Source organism: Dreissena polymorpha, chromosome 4 (genome assembly GCF_020536995.1).
Source record: "Dreissena polymorpha isolate Duluth1 chromosome 4, UMN_Dpol_1.0, whole genome shotgun sequence".
Classification (NCBI taxonomy): Eukaryota; Metazoa; Mollusca; class Bivalvia; order Myida; family Dreissenidae; genus Dreissena; species Dreissena polymorpha.
The window spans coordinates 71,124,853-71,146,309 of NC_068358.1; the positions used below are offsets into that span (position 1 = coordinate 71,124,853).

A 21,457-nucleotide genomic window follows, 5' to 3' on the forward strand; every position below is an offset into this window, starting at 1 on the left:
AAACAAGGGACAAAATTGTCATAAAACCAGGTTTTCAATTTGAAACAAGAGATGTGTTTGTCAGAAACACAATGCCCCCTAATGCCCCGCTTTGAATTATTTTTGTGACCTTTGACCTTGAAGGATGACCTTGACCTTTGTCCACTCAAAATGTGCAGCTCCATGAGATACACATGCATGCCAAATATCAAGTTGCTATGCTCAATATTGCAAAAGTTATGAAGAAGGTTAAAGTTTTGGTTAAAGTTTTTTAATTAGATTTTTTGACCTTTGACCTTGAAAGATTACCTTGACCTTTCACCACTCAAAATGTGCAGCTCCATGAGATACACATGCATGCAAAATATCAAGTTGCTATCTTCAATATTGCAAAAGTTAATACCAAGGTTAAAGTTTTGGTTAAAGTTTTGGGACTCAAACACACACACATACAATGACAGACAGGCCAAAAACAATATACTTTCGATCCGGGGGCATAAAAAAAGTCGGATAAAGGGTGTGTGACCTTGACTTTTGACCTAGTGACCTGAAAATCAATAAGGGTCATTTGCCAGACATGATCAATGTACCTATGAAGTTTCATGATCCTAGGCCTAAGCGTTCTTGAGTTTTCATCCGGAAACCATCTGGTGGACGGACCGACGGACGGACCGACGGACGGACCGACGGACATGTGCAAAACAATATACCCCCTCTTCTTCGAAGGAGCGCATAAAAAACAAGAGATGTGTTTGTCAGAAATACAATGCATGCTTCTGCGCCACTTTTAAGATATATATTTGACCTTGGACCTTGAAGGATAACCTTGACCTTTCATCACTCAAAATGTACAGCTCCATGAGATACACATGCATGCTAAACATCAAGTTGCTATCTGAAGCGACATAGAAGTTATGAGCATTTTTGGAAACCTAAATGCGAAACCTAAATGCAAAGTGTGACGGAGAGACAGACAGACAGATGGACGGACGGTCCTATCACTATATGCCCTCCTTCGGGGGCATAAAAAGTCAGATAAAGGGAGAACAACTCAAAATGGGCATTGTTACTGATTGTTCAAAGTTACCCCACTTGTTTCAAAATAAATCCATTTTTAGTCGTGGCGACCTTTACCTTGGAGATATTGACGTAATTCTTTCGCGCGACACACCATCCAATGATGGTGAACAAATGTGCCAAATGATTTTAAAATCTCACGATGAATGATAGTTATGGCCCGGACAAGCTCATTTATGGCCATTTTTGACCTTTTAACTCAAAGTGTGAGTTTGACCTTGGAGATATTGACGTTCTTTCGCGCGACACACTGACTAATAATGGTGAACAAATGTGCCAAATGATTTTAATATCTCACAATGAACGACAAAGTTATGGCCCAGACAAGCTTGTTCTGCCCGCCCGCCGACATTCACCAATCTAATAACCAGTTTTTTCATCGGAAAACCTGGTTAAAAATTATATGAGCCGCGTTCTGGGAAAACCAAGATTAGCCTGTGCAGTCTGCACAGGCTAATCAGAGACAGTACTTTCCGCCTAGATTGGATTTTCAATTAGAAGAGACTTCCTTTAACTAACAAGATATGTGTTTGTCAAAAACACTATGTTCCCTACTGCGCCGCTTTGATTTATTTTTTGTATCATTTGGCAGGTCCAGATAATTATCTCCCTTTAAAGCTTGTTACTTCCCTTGGATTTGTTTTGTTTTTACCTTTGACCTTGAAGAATGACCTTGACCTTTCACCCCTCAAAATGTGCAGCTCCATGAGATACACATGCATGCAAAATATGAAGTTGCTATCTTGAATATTGCCAAAGTCATGGCAAAATGTTAAAGTTGGAGCAAACAAACAAACAAACCAACCAACCAACAGACAGGGCAAAAAACAATATGCCCCCACTATAGTGGTGGGGGACATTAAAATTTGATAAGAGCAGAAAGTGTTGTCCTTGATAAACTTGTATGGCATTAACAGGCTAATCTGGGATGACAATTTAAACACATGCATCATGCCCAGTCTGCTGTGTGTTAGGCTAATTTTTATATTTGGTAAAGTCACAAGAGAAAAGTATAGTCACAACTGAAATCAAATACAATACAGTCTTGCTGTTTTGTCTGCAAGTATATCCCACACACTTTTTGAATTTGGCTGCATTGAAAACATCATGGGATTTAAAAATGACATCAGTTTTGAGTCTTGCATTGTTGCCAAACATATACCATTCTTAACATCAGAGTCATCCACAGGCCAATCTCATTTTCAAAAAAATTTAATAGATCACTTTACAAATCTTGGTTAAACAGAAAGGGAGATACATTTATACATTTAAAATATTTTTTAAACAATGGACAACACACACACAAACTATTGAAGGACAGAGTGACAATGGCAAATTTATATGCCACCCCCTTTGAAAGAGGTATGGAGACACTATTGGGACCATACCTGTGTAGTTGTGACACCATTCTGTATAAGCACATTGTTGACGGAGGCATGAGACAGGCCAGTCGAGATCATCTGAGTCAAGACGGGCCGTACTTGGAGCAGAACAGTCTCATAGGTTACAGTTCCTGGCTGATTGTCACCATCATCAGTGGTCTCCCCTGATGCACACTCTACAGTCACATGCTGAAGGGAGGAGCAAGTTGGCACATAGCACAGGGATTATTTATATCGATAACTATAATGTTCAATTTTTTTATATCATCCAAATACTTTAAGCGAATTCATCATACATGCAACCTCCAGAAAATTTAAGGGACTTTAAGAAACTAAATAATTATTTCCGGAAGGAATTACTGATTACAGGCATTTAACATTTCCATTTGGTCAATAGTAAAACTTCTGTCACAAATAACATTGCCAAGAGATTTATTCCAGTAAAACATCCAAGTTCCATAATAAAAATAATTGAAGATTCTGTTGAGAATTTATGATTCTTGACAACTATGAATTCTGATTATTCAAATAAAACAATAGAATACACACTTACTTTGACTGTTGTGAGACCTTTAATGGAGTCTAGTTTGATGCCGTTGAGGACAATGCAGTTGTCAGAGAATGCCTCTCCCTCCTCTGTCTGTACCATGACCTTCTCCAGCATGTGGGGAAACATGTTCATGTGGTCTCCAATGAAGAATGTGTCCGGCATGTATGCCTACGAATGTACACGGAATTACGTGTGAGAACACAGTGTCAAAACACAATTAATACAAGCTGCAGTTTGCACAGCTTTCATAGAGGACACTTCAGTCTTGAAAAACTCTTGAGTTTCGCAATGAGACTGCTTGTAAAACAACACATTACGCACATGCATTAATCCCCTTTTTCGTAGAATAAGGCTCATGCATTGCATTATATACTTCAGGAGATATTGTTTACTAATAACATTCATTGCCATGTGAGAATTGGAAGTCATAATTGTTTTATTTTTTTATTGATGAGTCACACACCAACTTATCAAACAACATGAAACATTTGAATACTCTTTAGAAGATCTTGCAATCATTTTTGTATTGAGCGAATAAAGATAAAAATTCGTAAGATCATCACCACCCACATTCAAGAGTCTATACACCAGGTGGTGTCACTAGATGAATGAATTGCCTAATACTTTATTCACCATCAATCAACAAATAAAGTGTATTTGACATGGACTTTGATTCTACTAAAAATAAGATGAATCAATAAGCAAAACAAAGAAAAGACTCTATATGCAAAATTGAGCAATAAATCCATACGCAAAATGATGGATGATACATAAGCAAACCAAGGACCAATAACATACCAATTTCTCGGAGTATTGCTCCTCAAACTGCAAGGGTGAGGTGAAGCTGTCAGTGATGATGAAGTCCATGAATGGGGCCCCACTGGTTCCTGGATAGCCCAGCCACATGGCCTGAAGTGCAGGGAACCAAATATGTTGTAAAATCTTAACAATTACATTATTTTCAACTTTAAAGGGACCTTTCCACATTTTGATAAATTGACAAAATTGAAAAAACAAGTTTTAGATTTTTAAATTTTGGTTATGTTTTTGCTAATAAACAGTGCAACTGAACATTACCATGCTATAAATTATCCATTATAATTATGCATCTTTTGACAATTTAAAAACCTGAAAATTACAAAGCATTACAAACGCGAAATGATAGGAAAATAAAACAAGAGCTTCAGAGGACAGCGCGCTCGACTATTCGAGTGTTTGACAGTATAACGTAAGCCATCATGGGGAAATAAATCAAATTCAATAATTTATTAGACAATCTTTCAAAAATAAAATAAGGAAAAAAATATTAAACAAGGGACAAAATTGTTACAAAACCAGGTTTTCATTGTGAAAAAAAATCTGATAAAGGGAGACAACTCAAACTGAACTTTTGAAATGAACAAACAAAATTAACCCCCTTTGTAAGTTTGTTTTAAAATAAATCTATTTTTAGTCGTGGCCACCTTGACATTGGAGATATTGACGTGATTCTTTTGTGCGACACACCGTACCATGATGGTGAACAAATGTGCCAAATGATTTTAAAATGTCATAATGAATGACATAGTTATAGCCCAGACAAGCTCATTTATGGCTATTTTTTACCTTTGAACTCAAAGTGTGACCTTGACCTTGGAGATATTGACGTAATTTTTTCGCGCGACACACCGTCTAATGATGGTTAACAAATGTGCCAAATGATTTTAAAATCTCACAATGAACGACAAAGTTATGGCCCGGACAAGCTTGTTCCGCCCGCCCGCCAGCCAGCCCGCCCGCATTCGCCAATCTAATAACCAGTTATTTCCTTCGGAAAACCTGGTTAAAAATTGGGGGGTGGGGTAGGGGGGTGAGAGGGGGGTATAATGTGGGGTGTGGTAATTTATTAGATGATGTTTAAAACAAGGGCTGTTTGTAAAACATGCATGCCCCCCATATGGGCTCTCAGTTGTAGTTACAGCCATTTTGTAAATATGTTTTTTGTCACTGTGACCTTGACCTTTGACCTAGTGACCTGAAAATCAATAGGGGTCATCAATGTACCTATGAAAGTTCATGATCCTAGGCATGAGCGTTCTTGAGTTATCATCCGGAAACCATTTTACTATTTCGGGTCACCGTGACCTTGACCTTTGACCTAGTGACCTGAAAATCAATAGGGGTCATCTGCGAGTCATGATCAATGTACCTATGAAGTTTCATGATCCTAGGCCTAAGCGTTCTTGAGCTATCATCCGGAAACCATTTTACTATTTCGAATCACTGTGACCTTGACCTTTGACCTAGTGACCTGAAAATCAATAGGGGTCATCTGCGAGTCATGATCAATCTACCTATGAAGTTTCATGATCCTAGGCCTAAGCGTTCTTGAGTTATCATCCGGAAACCATTTTACTATTTCGGGTCACCGTGACCTTGACCTTTGACCTAGTGACCTCAAAATCAATAGGGGTCATCTGCAAGTCATGATCAATGTACCTATGAAGTTTCATGATCCTAGGCCCAAGCGTTCTTGACTTATCATCCGGAATCCACCTGGTGGACCGACCGACCGACATGTGCAAAGCAATATACCCCCTCTTCTTCGAAGGGGGGCATAAAAATATGTAATTTTTTTTGGGGGGGGTAGGGGGGGGGTAGAGAGGGGGGTAAAATGTGGAATGTGGTAATTTATTAGATGATGTTTAAAAATTACAAAATAAATTTGGGGGGGGGGAGGGATTCTGGGTAGGGGCATGGGGTATTGTTTGGGTGGAATCCATTGTGGTATTCAGGTAAGTGTTGTTTTGTCAAAGTAATAATAAAATGTAATCATAAATAAAGAAGTCATGGCAATTGAAGCAAAATGTTCAATTAACTAAGTGTAAAAGGGGCCATAATTATGTCAAAATGCTTTATACAGTGGTTTGCTTTTGTTTATAGGTTGGGGTCATGTTGGTTAACAAGTATGCAACATGTAAAACCAATATGTCAAAGTTTATAGGAAATATTTGGGGTAGTACGCAAACTTATATATAGATTTATCAATAATATGCATATTCTAAGTATAAAAGGGGCAATAATTATGACAAAATGCTTGATAGAGTTGTCTACTCTTGTTTATAGGTTGGGGTGATGTTGGTAAACAAGTATGCAAAATATGAAAGCAATATGTCAAGGGACAATGAAAATAAATGGGGTAGTACGCAAACTTTAACATTTGCTGCATATTCTAAGTGGAAAAGGGGCCATAATTATGACAAAATGCTTGATAGAGTTGTCTGCTCTTGTTTATAGGTTGGGGTCATGTTGGTAAACAAGTATGCAAAATATGACAGCAATATGTCAAGGGACAAAGAAAATAAATGGGGTAGATCGAAAACTTTAACATTTGCTGCATATTCTAAGTGGAAAAGGGGCACATAATTATGACAAAATGCTTGATAGAGTTGTCTGCTCTTGTTAATAGGTTGGGGTCATGTTGGTAAACAAGTATGCAAAATATGAAAGCAATATGTCAAGGGACAAAGAAAATATTTGGGGTAGTATGAAAACTTTAACATTTGCTCACGCCGACGCCGGGGTGAGTAGGATAGCTCCACTATATATATATTTCATATATAATAGTCGAGCTAAAAAGTTCTGTTGTTATCATTATATTTTGTCACATTACAAGGTTTTTCTATATTTTGAATACAATTAAATTCAAATCATGTTATGTCAGCTCGGATGGCCAAGTTGTTCAAGTGCTAGACTTTTACTCCAAGGGTCAGCGGTTCAAGCCCAGGTGTGGATCACTTTTTTCTTTAATTATATTTTTGTTTTATACTGGAACACTTTAGTCCCGATTTTCACATTAATCAATTAAAATAATTCTATGAAAAACTTTAAAACATGTTAATATTTGTTAAAAGGTCCCTTTAAACAAGAGCTGTCAGAGGACAGCGCACTCGACTATTCGAGTTCTTGACAGTATAACGTAAGCCATCATGGGGAAATTGTTCATATTCAATAGTTTATTAGAGGATCTTTCAAAAATAACAAGGGCTGTTTGTAAAACATGCATGCCCCCCATATGGGCTGTCCATTGTAGTGGCAGCCATTGTGTGAATACGTTTTTTGTCACTGTGACCTTGACCTTTGACCTAGTGACCTGAAAATCAATAGGGGTCATCTGCAAGTCATGATCAATGTACCTATGAAGTGTCATGATCCTAGGCAAAAGCGTTCTTGAGTTATCATCTGGAAACAATTTAACTGTTTCGGGTCACCGTGACCTTGACCTTTGACCTAGTGACCTGAAAATCAATATGGGTCATCTGCGAGTCATGATCAATGTACCTATGAAGTTTCATGATCCTAGGCGTAAGCCTTCTTGAGTTATCATCCGGAAACCATTTAACTATTTCGGGTCACCGTGACCTTGACCTTTGACCTAGTGACCTGAAAATCAATAGGGGTCATCTGCGAGTCATGATCAATCTACCCATGAAGTTTCATGATCCTAGGATCCGGAAACCATTTTACTATTTCGGATTACCGTGACCTTGACCTTTGACCTAGTGACCTCAAAATCAATAGGGGTCATCTGCAAGTCATGATCTATGATCCTAGGCGTATGCGTTCTTGAGTTATCATCCGGAAACCATTTTTTCTATTTCGGGTCACCCTGACCTTGACCTTTGACCTAGTGACCTCAAAATCTATAGGGGTCATCTGCAAGTCATGATCAATCTACCTATGAAGTTTCATGATCCTAGGCATATGCGTTCTTGAGTTATCATCCGGAAACCATTTTACTATTTCGGGTCACCATGACCTTGACCTTTGACCTAGTGACCTCAAAATCAATAGGGGTCATCTGCGAGTCATGATCTATCTACCTATGAAGTTTCATGATCCTAGGCATATGCGTTCTTGAGTTATCATCCGGAAACCACCTGGTGGACGGACGACAGACAGACCGACATGTGCAAAGCAATATACCCCCTCTTCTTCCAAGGGGGGCATAAAAATAACCAGAAAATGCAATATAGGACATCAGACTCATTGAATAAAAATAATCAATGAAGTGGCAGAAAAAAATGTTAATAGTCAATTATCAAAATAGCTCACTGCTTTGAAATGCAGAATTTAAATATCACGTCAATAACACATTTGACCTTAAACACTACTCAAAACTGAGTAAAAACAGGTCTAAATAATATTTTTTAAGAAATGTAAAATGCCTCATAAATATTGCATAATTTCTGTGAAATAGCTGCTATATATTTATTTTAAACTCCCACCTGTATGGGAGCTGCCTTAAGTGCAAACAGTTCATTCCTGGCCCCCTTGGTGTAGCCGTTCATGTTGACCAGGATGTGGATACCGTCAGCATTAATACGGTCAGCCGCCTTGCCATTGCAGGGAATCTGTTGGGAGATTTTATTATTTCAGATAAATAAGAGAAAAAAGAGTGCCTGAAAGGCCCAAAGTCGCTTACCTGAGATAACAAGATATTATTGGGACAATCTTCTGACCAAGTTTCATGAAGATCGGAAAATAAATGTGGCCTTGAGAGTATTAACAAGGTTTTACTATAGCCATATCAGGAAAAATGCCCCTGCCCCCTGGCGGCCATGTTTTTCAACCAACCGACATCCTTTTTGAACTCATCCAAGATATTATCAGGATGAATCTTCTGACCAAGTTTCATGAAGATAGGACAGTAAATGTGGCCTCTAGAGTGTTAACAAGATTTTACTATAGCCATATAAGGAAAAAGGCCCCGCCCCTTGGCAGCCATGTTTTTCAATCAAATGTAACCATTTTCAAACTCATCCAAAATATCAATAAGACAAAATCTTCTGACCACATTTCATGAAGATTGAACAATAAATGTGGCCTCTAGAGTATTAACAAGGTTTTACTATAGCCATATAAGGAAAAATGTTGAGCCCCCTGGCGGCCATGTTTTTCAACCAACCGGCATCATTTTCGAACTCGTCCAAGATATATTTGGAATGAATCTTCTGACCAAGTTTCATGAAGATTGGACAATAAATGTGGCCTCTAGAGTGTTAACAAGATTTTACTATAGCCTTATAAGTTATAAAGCCATATAAGGAAAAATGCCTCGCCCCTTGGCAGCCATGTTTTTCAAGCAAAGGTTACCATTTTTGAACTCATCCAATATATCATTGGGACAAATCTTCTGAGCAAGTTTCATGAAGATCAGAAAACAAGAAACCATCGGAGACGGGTGATGCTCCCCAAAGGTTGTGTTTTTGTCACAATATTGCACTATATATTCAGATAAAAGGAAACGTCTTGAGGGGCATAACTTTGGACAAAATAATACCATGGATGGTTTAGCAACTTAAAAATTTCAAAGGGCCATAACTCTCTAAATAAATCATCTAAACAGAACCCACAAATAACATGCACATCTCCTCAAGGTAGTTAAGCTTCCCATAAAGCTTCATTGAATTCCAGTCAGTTGTTGGGGAGAAATAGCCCGGACAAGAATTGCACTATATGTACAGTTTATAGAAAATTTCAAAGGGCCATAATTCTGTGAAAAATCATCCAACCATAACCGGCTGATATTATGCACATCTCCTGTTGGTAGTGAAGCTTCCCATAAAGATTAATTGAATTTCAGTAATAAGTTGCTGAGAAATAGCTCGGACAAGAATTGCCCTATATGTACAATGGAAAATTTCAAAGGGCCATAACTCTGTGAAGAATCATCCAACGAGAACCGGCTGATAATATGCACATCTCCTCTTGGTAGTGAAGCGTCCCATAAAGTTTCATTGAATGCCGGTCATTAGTTGCTGAGAAATAGTCCAGACAAGAATTGCACTATATGTACAGTTAATGGAAAATTTCAAAGGGCCATAACTCTGTGAAAAATCATCCAACCATAACCGGCTGATAATATGCACATCTCCTCTTGGTAGTGAAGCTTCCGTTAAAGTTTCATTGAATTCCTGTCATTAGTTGCTGAGAAATAGCTCGGACAAGAATTGCACTATATGTACAGTTAATGGAAAATTTCAAAGGGCCATAACTCTGTGAAAAAGCATCCAACCAGAACCCGCTGATAATATGCACATCTCCTCTTGGTAGTGAAGCTTCCCATAAAGTTTAATTGAATTCCGGTCATAAGTTGCTGAGAAATAGCCCAGACAAAAATCCTGCACAGACGGACGGACACACGGACGGACGGATGAAGCGGCGACTACATGCTCCCCCCCAATTTTTTTGGGGGGGAGCATAATAAATGTGGCCTCTAGAGTGTTTGCAAGGTTTTACTAAAGCCATATAAGGAAAAATGCCCCGCCCACTGGCGGCCATGTTTTTCAACCAACCAGCATCATTTTCAAACGCATCCAAGATATGATTGGGATGAATCTTCTGACCAAGTTTCATGAAGATTGAACAATAAATGTGGCCTCTAGAGTGTTAACAAAATTTTAATATAGCCATTTATAGCCATATAAGGAAAAATGCCCCGCCCCTTGGCAACCATGTTTTTCAAGCAAACGTAACCATTTTGGAACTCATCCAAGATATTATTGGGACCAATCTTCTGACCAAATTTCATGAAGATTAGACAATAAATGTGCCCTCTAGAGAGTTAACAAGGCAAATGTTGACGCCGCACAATGGACAACAGACGACGGACAAAAGGCGATCACAAGAGCTCACCATGAGCACGTTGTGCTCAGGTGAGCTAAAAAGATCTTAATGTAGATCAAACGGGTTTCCTTTTTTATCCATACTACAGAAATTACATGCTTTTGGCTGTGGTAAACTCTGACCCAAATTCACTTTTCATTATATGATTTACAGCCACTTGGTAAAACCAGAAAATGATTTCATCACTGCTGCCAATGTGTTAATTCTATAGAAATGAATTTGACGTTTATTTTGCAGTAAAGCTTAGAAATAGCCCCACATAAATATGTTACATGCTGACATATAAATTGAAAGATGTCATTGAAAAGATAAACCCACAAGCTTTAATATTTAACACAGACTATATTTTATTAAGCCACTAGTGCACAATTACAACATTAAGGTTGCTAACCAAATATTTTTTAGAGTAATAATACCACAGACAAATAAACTTGTAGTTATGGGTCAAGTTGTCAATATCTTGCAAAACAAATGATACCGGCATAATTGAAAGATATGGTTGATGACCTTTAATATCATGTAATATCAGACTGGTACGATTCGACGTGTGAAAAGGCTCTGCAAGCCTTGCCTTTATATAAGACTAATCTGATATGACATGATATCAAATGTCATCAACCATATGAGTCCACACAGGCTAATCTGGGACGACACTTTCCACCTTAACTGGATTTCATGTAGAAGAGACTTCCTTTAAACAAAAAATACCATAAAAGCGGAAAGCGTCGTCCCTGATTAGCCTGTGCGTACTGCCCAGTTTTGTCAGAACAAGGCTCATATATTATCTGCATATCGTGCCATCTTAGACTGGACAGTTTCACAAGGGGCTACAAACCTGTGACAAATCTATAAAATGCTCTGCTTCTGTGGCTATTTTATTTCTGAATGATGTTCCATCATCGGCACTCAAAGAGTAACAGAAAATCTAAAACAGATCGAACATAGTTGGCTTTACAAATCGTGCATAAACAGTTGTTCATTACAGAGTAACAAATAATAAAAGGTCAATTATGGCATGATAGTGAGCTCGTAAACATATTCCCTACCTTTTCAGTGATGATATAAATCATTTACTCACCAAAATGAAACAAATATTCCGTAAACATGTAGTTACCTTGTAGTGAATGCCTTTGCATTGTATTTACTAGACAATTGTCAGCAACGTATCAATTTCAAAAGCTGCCTATTTCACTTGTTTGACATTTGGCCTTAAGTGACCTTGACATTTGCCAGAGTGTGATGCATTGACTTCACTTGGTGAGCATTTGTGGAGAATAGTTTGAAAATTGCAAAATGAATGCAGTTGGTTTTTGGCTGAATTTAAACCTTTGACCTTTTACCTTGAACTTAGAGGTAGGGAGACAGATGTTACATGTAACACATCATCTTCTCATGGTGGACATTTGTGTAAAGTAACATGACACAGTTACAGTCTTGACAAGCTGTTTTATGACAAAATTTGACATTTGAGATCTAAGAGTAACCTTGACCTTTGTGGTAAGGAGGGATGTTTTATGTGATATAATGTCTTCTCATTGTGCCCACTTATATTTAAGTTATTATAAAACTGCACCATGAATAACTAAGTTACAGTGCGGAATAGATGGCATTGATTGACACATGCACATACACTCGACCATAGTGACTGCCATATCAAGCTTTCTGCAAAAACTAGGGGTAGACCAAGTTATCCCTACAATGGAACATTATGATAAGGGCTTGCTTAGATTCTTTGTTTATAATGGTAAGAATTTTTTCATCATTTTACCACATCAAGCAATGATACAACACATTTTTCTTTATCTAAACTACATATTTTGAAGACCAATGCATCAATGAAGGTAAATGTTACAGACACTCACCTCCACAGAGTCCTTGTCATGCATGCCGGGAACACTCTGCATAAGGTGTGACGTGGGGTGGTTACCAAAGTCTGAGCTCACATAGCCTATACGCAGTCTACCTCCACTGGCTGACAGGTCCTTGGGGTGATCATATGGGGGCTTGTGGAGAATGTTGATCTGGAAACAGTTAAGTAGGGTAATCACATGGGGGCTTGTGGAGAATGTTGATCTGGGAAACAGTAAAGAAGGGTGATCACATGGGGGCTTGAGGAGAATGTTGATCTAGAAAACAGTAAAGTAGGGTGATCATATGGGGGCTTGTGGAGAATATTGATCTGGGAAACGGTAAAGTAGGGAGATCATATGGGGGCTTGTGGAGAATATTGATCTGGGAAACGGTAAAGTAGAGAGATCATATGGAGGCTTGTGGAGAATATTGATCTGTGAAACAGTCAAGTAGGGAGATCATATGGGGGCTTGTGCAGAATGTTGATCTGGGAAACAGTAAAGTAGGGTGATCATATGGGGGCTTGTGGAGAATATTGATCTGGGAAAGGGTAAAGTAGGGAGATCATATGGGGGCTTGTGGAGAATATTGATCTGGAAAATGGTAAAGTAGGGAGATCATATGGGGGCTTGTGGAGAATATTGATCTGGGAAACAGTAAAGTAGGGAGATCATATGGGGGCTTGTGGAGAATGTTGATCTGGGAAATGGTAAAGTAGGGAGATCATATGGGGGCTTGTGGAGAATGTTGATCTGGGAAACGGTAAAGTAGGGAGATCATATGGTGGCTTGTGGAGAATGCTGATCTGGGAAACCGTAAAGTAGGGAGATCATATGGGGGCTTGTGGAGAATGTTGATCTGTGAAACAGTCAAGTAGGGAGATCATATGGGGGCTTGTGGAGAATGTTGATCTGGGAAACAGTAAAGTAGGGTGATCATATGGGGGCTTGTGGAGAATGTTGATCTGAGAAACAGTAAAGTAGGGTGATCATATGGGGGGGGCTTGTGGAGAATGCTGATCTGGGAAACGGTAAAGTAGGGAGATCATATGGGGGCTTGTGGAGAATATTGATCTGGGAAACAGTAAAGTAGGGTGATCATAAGGGGGCTTGTGGAGAATGTTGATCTGGGAAATAGTAAAGTAGGGTGATCATATGGGGGCTTGAGGAGAATGTTGATCTGGGAAACAGTAAAGTAGGGAGATCATATGGGGGGGGCCTTGTGGAGAATGTTGATCTGGGAAACGGTTAAGTAGGGAGATCATATGGGGGCTTGTGGAGAATATTGATATGGGAAACAGTAAAGTAGGGTGATCATATGGGGGCTTGTGGAGAATGTTGATCTGGGAAACAGTAAAGTAGGGTGATCATATGGGGGCTTGTGGAGAATGTTGATATGGGAAACAGTAAAGTAGGGTGATCATATGGGGGCTTGTGGAGAATGTTGATATGGGAAACAGTAAAGTAGGGTGATCATATAGGGGCTTGTGGAGAATGTTGGGAATGTTGTTTTAATTGCGATCAAAAAGAGGCGTGTGGAGAATTTTGATCTGTGAAACAATCAGGAGTAAAGGGATTGAATTGTGCATCTGCTTGTAATACTGTAACATTTAAACAAAACATCAATTGAGCCACATTATGCACAAAATTGGATCTTATGCGATATGCCCCCAGCGCAGCTCTAGACCAGCCTGCACAACCGATACCCTGTCCGCTGGTCATATAACTGGAAAACCATGAAATTGTAACATGGCTTATGGCTGCTAAAAACATTTCAAAGCATTGCTACATCAACATATGTTTAAACAAGAGCTCCGCAGTTGGAAACAGATGCCCTTAAAACAGGGCCTTGACACCAATCTCTCAATCCTTTGACAACATATCGTACGGAAACCAATTTAACACTTAATGGCTCAGTGACCATGACCTTTTCACTATTTACCCCAATTTCAATAGAGGTCATCTACTGTCAAAGGCCAATGCACATGTAAAGTATCAAGCAAATCAGTCAATTTGTTGACGAGTTATTGATCAGAACCAATTTTTACACTAATTGTAACAGTGTCCTTGACCTTTGACCTGGTGACCCTAATTTCAATAGGGGTTATCTACTGCCCAAGACCAATGCACATGGGAAGTATCAAGCCAATTGGTCAATTCGTTAACCAGTTATTGATCGGAAACGATATTCACACTTGTTTTGACATTGACCTTAACCTTTGACCTTGTGACCCCAATTTCATTAGTGGTCATCTCATGTCCAAGGCCAATGCAAATGTGAAGTATCAAGCCAATCTGTTCACTTGTTGATGAGTTATTGATCTGAAATAATTTTCACAATTATTGTGACAGTGACCTTGACCTTTGACCAAGTGAACTCAATTTCAATAGGGATCATTTACTTTCCAAGGCCAATGTACATGAGAAGTATTAAGCAAATTGGTCAATTTGTTGACGAGTAGTTGATTGGAAACTATTTTCACACTTATTGTGACAGTGACCTTTGACCTAATGACCCCAATTATAATAGGGGTCCTCTACTATCCAAGGCCAATGCACATGGGAAGTATCAAGCCAATAAGTCAATTTGTTGACGAGTTATTGATTGGAAATGAACTGGTCTCCCGACAGACAAACCTACCGACATCCAGGAAAACAACATACCCGCTCTTCTTCGAAAGGGGGGCATAATAAGGTGAAAATCTGTGAACAAGTCTCTTTGAACTGTTGTAGCTTGCATTTCACACCCCACCTTATCCAGACACAGGTTCGCATGTTTTGCTGCAATTTCTCGTCTCATGTCGTGCTTGAGCGGATACAGCATGCTGTGGTGAGGGTGCACAGAGGGCAGTCTGTTCTTCTCAAGTTGATCGTCAACAATATGTACCAGCTTCTTCATCCTCTCGCCGTAATCAGTCCAGTCACACACAATCTGTAGTAAGAAAAAGGACCCAAGTTTACTGAATAATACCTAAGCATGACATATTTTAAATCTATGAATAGCAATATTATGCAAAAGACTGTAAGACCTCTGATTTCTGAGGTCTCATTTTCAGCCATTTATGTCCCACCATTATGACCAAATGTATATCCAGGAGTTATGTTAACTGATAGAACTAAAGCTTTGTTACCATGGTAACTTACACCTGGCACAGCTTTGTCAGCTGTATCCAAGGGCAAAGAACTCAAGAATGCAAGAATTACTGGGGATCAACAAGAGCATTGCAAATCTACTGTTAATGGTGATAAAACACTCAGTTTCATTTCAATTGCTTAAGAAATGCGGGAGAAGTATAAACTTATAAAGACAGACAGCCAACCAACAAGCCAACATAGTAACTCCGATATACCACCTCCGTGCCTGTATATAATAATTTGATTGCCATATAACTATTCATTAATGGTGTTGATGTAAAAATCCAATACGCATTAAATAAACATGTACTTTGTTCCCAGCTGAGATGATATCATTAGAGAATTGGAGACATAATGTTTGCTTGAAATTCTCAAACTACCTGTAGACAATGTGACAGGTTACAATAAGCGTCAGGAAACTCTGGTTTCAACTTCAGAGCAGTTCTATATGACTGGATGGCTTCAGGGATGTTACCAGAGTCCTGCAAATTCATCAATAAATTTTAAGTCCACAGATATGACAGTGATCTAATATTTCATAATTTAAATTGATTAATACATTAGTAAAATGATCGTTAATTGAGTATTATTGAAGCATGCATGTCCACTCTGTTACCAACTATAAAAAAAGATATGGCCTACATTAGAGACCACTCAGACCACAGTGTTTGTTTGTTGGATTATTTGCCCTTGTAACAATATTAAAATCATATCATGGCAGTCAATTAACACTTTTCTTTTAACATGTATTGCCGATGTAACCAGTACAGCACTATTTACTGCAATTACTCTTCAGGTGATTTGACAATTGCCTGTATTATCATCGCAGAGGGAGAATTGTTGTAAAAATAAATCCAACAATAAATATGATACTGGCCTGGGATTCAAACTCATTCAAACTTGACATTTTTTTTATCAAGCAAGATAGTGGGCCCCATTGAAGAAGAGGAACATGTGCGCCAGAAATAGAGAATAATAGGTTAGTGTTGATTATAGATCAGGTTTATCATGCGAGGCTTAGAAAACAAAAAGCACGAGCCTTGGCGATTCTTTTTATTCAGTAAACTTTTTTATTTAAACAAAATTATTTTTCATGAGTCTTTGTCGTACGTTGACAATGCCTGTAGTGTAACCAAGGTCTGTGTATTACTCCGCGTTCCAAAAATAACTGCTGATCAAATAATCATTTTTTTTAATCAGAATATCGTTCTGTAACAAAGAGTCAAGCGTTATCAATTACAATTTTAATCATATTGAATTGCAAATCTTAAAGTTTTATAATATCAATATGACATTAAGTTGTTATATACAAGGATCTACATTTGTTTACAACATAAACTAACACCACACACAATTCACTTTCGATATCAAACTATCAAGTCGATCCCGAGGTGCACAATATTTGCTTCTTTGTTATAATATGTGGTTATTTCGTGACGAAATAACACAGATTACTTGGCTTTAAGCTAATTATATACATTAACATTTTGAATGTGGAAAGTGGCACCAAAGAATTGTGAGGCAAAGTTGTTCGAACTAGAGACAGACATTTGCTGGTGAAGTGACTGGGTGGGGCGAACATCAAGATCAACTTGTTCGACGGTAGACAGTGGTTGTCGAGGCTGCATTTCAGCCATAGTTTCGGTGCATGAAGGTGAACAAGAGGAATCTGTTGGATTGTTACGTTTACTGGACTGAGCAAGAATGTTTGAACACTTTTGCTGCTGTTCATCAGATATGTTGGAATAATTGGTTATGGACTGGACATTTTTGTGTCCTGTTATGGCCATGGTTTCAGTGGGTGGAATGTTTGCATTTCGAAGTTTTTGGACCAGGAATTTGCGAACTGAGTGGTTGTTATTCACTTGTGCTTGAGAAAGCCGGCGTCTTTTGTCCTGGCCTTCAGCTCTGACCTAGCTTGTTCACACCCAACAGTTGACACAAGAACCACTGGGATGCAGTGTCATTTGTGCGTATTGCCAGGTAGAAAGGGTGCTAACTTGAAGAAAAATCAGATGGATTCATATCCGAGTACAGCTTGTAAATTAACACAGGATTTCTTGGTCCAGACGATTGTCTTCTACGGTCAAAGGGGAGCAACTCGAACTGACTTCTTCAAAGGGGAGCAACAACAACAGAACCTATTTGCAACATAGTGTTTAATTTACCTAATACTAGAGGTTTTAATGACAATAAATGACAACACGTTTTTTTTTACTACTTCTCTTTGTTTTAAGGTCATTAAGATTGACAAACATTTGAGATTGTTTTTTTTATTGATGCACTTGGCAAATACAGGTGATGAGGTGCGTGGGAAAAAGTAGTCCCGGTTCGGCAGTTGATGACGTCATTTCGTGTCGTTGATTATAGCTGTGCCATTGATTATAGATGAAATTTAATCAATGAGGCTTTAATCAACCGAATTCGCTGTAAAAAAGGGATAAAACAAAATAGTATTTCAATATAAAAATAAATGTGTCTTGTTCTAGGATAACTGGACTCAATACTTGTGCATTAAGTTTTTTCCCCAGGTTAGCTTATGCAGAAAGGCACAGGCTTATCTGGGACGACACTTCTTTGTGCATGCATTAAGACCCGTTTTCCAGAGCAAGACTCAAACGAACCTTGTGTATGGAGGCCAGATTGCTGTGAGCGTCAGCGAAGGCAGGATTGATCTGTATGGCGCGGGTGTAACACTGCATGGCCCCCTGTACATCTTGCATTTCCTTCAGGGTGTTACCCATGTTGGAATATGCATCAGCAAATGTCGGGTTTATCCTTCAGAAATAGAAAATTAAACATTTATGAACACTATAAGAGGATATTATTGCAATAGAACTGATACCGCCTCTGTTCAGCAAGTTACCAAAGTTGGATTAAGCGTCAGAAATTGTGGGATCATCCTTTATGAGTGGAATATAACACAAAGTTCTATACTAAGAAAAGTTCAAACTAAAAAAAACTTTTAAACATGCATCTTTTTTGATTGACCTTTCATATGGTCCTCATACTGCAGGAGATATTACACAATTACCTAATTGCCCCCTTGTAATGCAGGACAATTACCTAATAGCCTCCTTGTAATGCAGGACAATTACCTAATAGCCTCCTTATAATGCAGGACAATTACCTAATAGCCTCCGTGTAATGCAGGACAACTACCTAATGGCCTCATTGTAATCCAGGACAATTCCCTAATAGCCTCCTTGTAATGCAGGACAATTACCTAATAGCCTCCTTGTAATGCAGGACAATTACCTAATAGCCTCCTTGTAATGCAGGACAATTACCTAATGGCCTCATTGTAATGCAGGACAATTACCTAATAGCCTCCTTGTAATGCAGGACAATTACCTAATAGCCTCCTTGTAATGCAGGACAATTACCTAATGGCCTCATTGTAATCCAGGACAATTCTCTAATAGCCTCCTTGTAATGCAGGACAACAATTACCTAATAGCCTCCTTGTAATGCAGGAAATTATCTAATGGCCTCCTTGTAATACAGGACAATTACCAAATGACCTCCTTGTAATGCAGGAAAATTACCTTATGGCCTCTTTGTAATGCAGGAGAGCCTCGTGCAGTTTTCCCTGCTGCTGCAGCACACTGGCCAGGTTGGAGTGGGCCACAGCAAACTCTGGGAACACATCAAGAGCCTTCAGGTAGAGTCTCACTGCCTCCTCAGTGTTGCCCTGCTCCCTCTTAATGTTGGCCAGGTTGTTCAGGGAGTCCGAGTGATTAGGGGCCAGCGTAAGGGCTGTGTTGTAGCAGTCCTCAGCTTTCCTCACTTTCCCCTTTTCCTTTAGTGCATTTGCCAGATTGCAATAGGCGTCCGGAAAATTGGGCTGTAACTCTATGGCACGTTTGTAGGTGTCAATTGCAAGATCGATCAACCTGTAAATGTATTAAAGAAATTTTCATCTATAAATGTCTTTAATGTCAAACGTTACTTTAAAGCATGCATCTGTGTTCTTTTTTCTACATTCAGTATGTAAATGTGCAGTTACAGCTTCAATATACAAAATGATATGTATCAAAACTTTCAGATCAAACTATACATCTCATGAACAGATAACAAAGGCATGTCAGACATAAGATGTGAAAACTTGACACATTTTATAATCATAAGTATGATCTTCAAAATGCATGGTTATTACATGAATTCATTTATTATTTGTACTTACGCTTTAAATCTTAGTAATATGATTCCTAGGCTACAATTTATGACATATTAAAATAAATAACTTTTTTTTAAAAGAATAACTGCTAAGCGCCAATCCATATGATAAGGTATTTCAAAATCATGATCATTTTCTTTGTATTTTGTAGACAATTTTTATAACAGGAGCATACACATGAAAAACCTTAATTGTTCTAAGGATAAAGATAGTTACTTCATTGTGGATTACTTACCCTTGCTCATAATAAACACAGGCCAGGTTTCCGTGCACCACTGCGTGGTTAGGGCTGAGATTTAGGGCCCTCAAGTAGGACGCAACAGCCCTGAAAGTAGGAAGGAATTCATAGATTGACCACGGTCGAATTCATGCAAAAGTTAAAGACGAAATGCTACTACTTTCAATGCTTTGTAGTCAACTTAAATAATATCAAACAGTCAACATCATTACTTCTCCATGTTTCACTATATTTTTATGATTGTAATATTTTATAACTTTGAAAATGAATGAACTAGTACATACCTGTCAAATATTCTAGCTTCTTTGAGCACATTCCCCAAGTTGATGTAGGCATCAAGAAAGTTGGCATCCAATGCTACAGCCTATATAGTAGAACACAAATGGTAAAATTACAAGAATGGATTATCATACACAGGAAAGGCCCTATAGAAGGAATTAAATTATGAATTTTCATAATGCATGACTTGAAACATGAAACAAGAATTGTTCATTTTCATTATCATTTTCATTTGTTCCATTTGTATATATATATATGTACTTTTCTTTGTAAATTGATTGTATGTGCATATATTACGTAATAACTAAAGTACTTAAAAACGTAAAAAAAAAATTGTTACAAAAGAGAAAATACCTTCTACAATATGTAAACATTGGTTGCATAAAGTATTCAAATCAAAGCCTTTCATTTGTAGTTATTCTTTAAAGGAGAAATGCAGCACTATGTAAAACCTGTAAAAACCCTTTATCGAATTTAGGGCATAAAAATCGTGTTCACACCTACATTTGATTCAATAACAGTGTTATTAGCGAGAACGAAAATGAAAAAGTCGTGAATGTTCAAACATTCTGATCTGCACTTTTTCCAATGCTAAAGATGACCAATGTGTTGGTAATAACGGAACAAAATTTTAATATTGATTTCCTTGATAGTAATTCTACATTACAATGACAACGTTGTACGGTTCATAATAATTTACACAGAACTGATACTTTCATGAATTCTGAATGGATTTATTCCAACTTAAAATACAACTTCCTTTATAATAATGTGATGAAATCAAAACAAGGGCATGATGTATGTAAAAGGGGTCAGGGTGGGACGTTGGTGTGACAAGGTGCTGCAAGCAGGTGATGAGCCTTAGCCTAATTGATTTATGTCTATGATACAAAGTTGATTTTAAATGGGGGAAGTCTTATATCTTATCTGATACCACATTGTGTCTGCTGTGAGATATATCAACTTGAGATATATCAGTTCATAAGACACATTTTAACACCCAAATAACAATAAACTACATGACACCATCTGTATGGAATAAAATACACAGCACTGGTAACTTGTGTGAATTTGAGATTCGTCTTAGCTGGATATTTGCGAAAGTTAAGACAATAAGAA

General features: G+C 38.1%; 1 protein-coding gene across 9 annotated transcripts in view; it reads right to left on the reverse strand.

Moving 5' to 3' along the window:
* LOC127879560 (UDP-N-acetylglucosamine--peptide N-acetylglucosaminyltransferase 110 kDa subunit-like) overlaps positions 1-21,457 on the reverse strand; it is a 61,406-nt gene that overhangs the window by 7,555 nt on the left and 32,394 nt on the right. For 8 of the 9 annotated variants that reach the window (XM_052426486.1, XM_052426487.1, XM_052426485.1 and 5 more), the window contains 12 exons: positions 20,344-20,423; positions 20,057-20,146; positions 19,190-19,537; positions 18,266-18,419; positions 16,022-16,123; positions 15,259-15,438; positions 12,519-12,677; positions 11,492-11,581; positions 8,256-8,381; positions 3,787-3,897; positions 2,992-3,156; positions 2,445-2,627 (listed from right to left, as the gene is read on the reverse strand). In XM_052426486.1, the coding sequence (XP_052282446.1) occupies positions 2,445-2,627; positions 2,992-3,156; positions 3,787-3,897; positions 8,256-8,381; positions 11,492-11,581; positions 12,519-12,677; positions 15,259-15,438; positions 16,022-16,123; positions 18,266-18,419; positions 19,190-19,537; positions 20,057-20,146; positions 20,344-20,423 (1,788 nt within the window). The remainder of the gene's footprint in view (positions 1-2,444; positions 2,628-2,991; positions 3,157-3,786; positions 3,898-8,255; positions 8,382-11,491; positions 11,582-12,518; positions 12,678-15,258; positions 15,439-16,021; positions 16,124-18,265; positions 18,420-19,189; positions 19,538-20,056; positions 20,147-20,343; positions 20,424-21,457) is intronic. The other variant, XM_052426490.1, reaches the window with a different exon arrangement.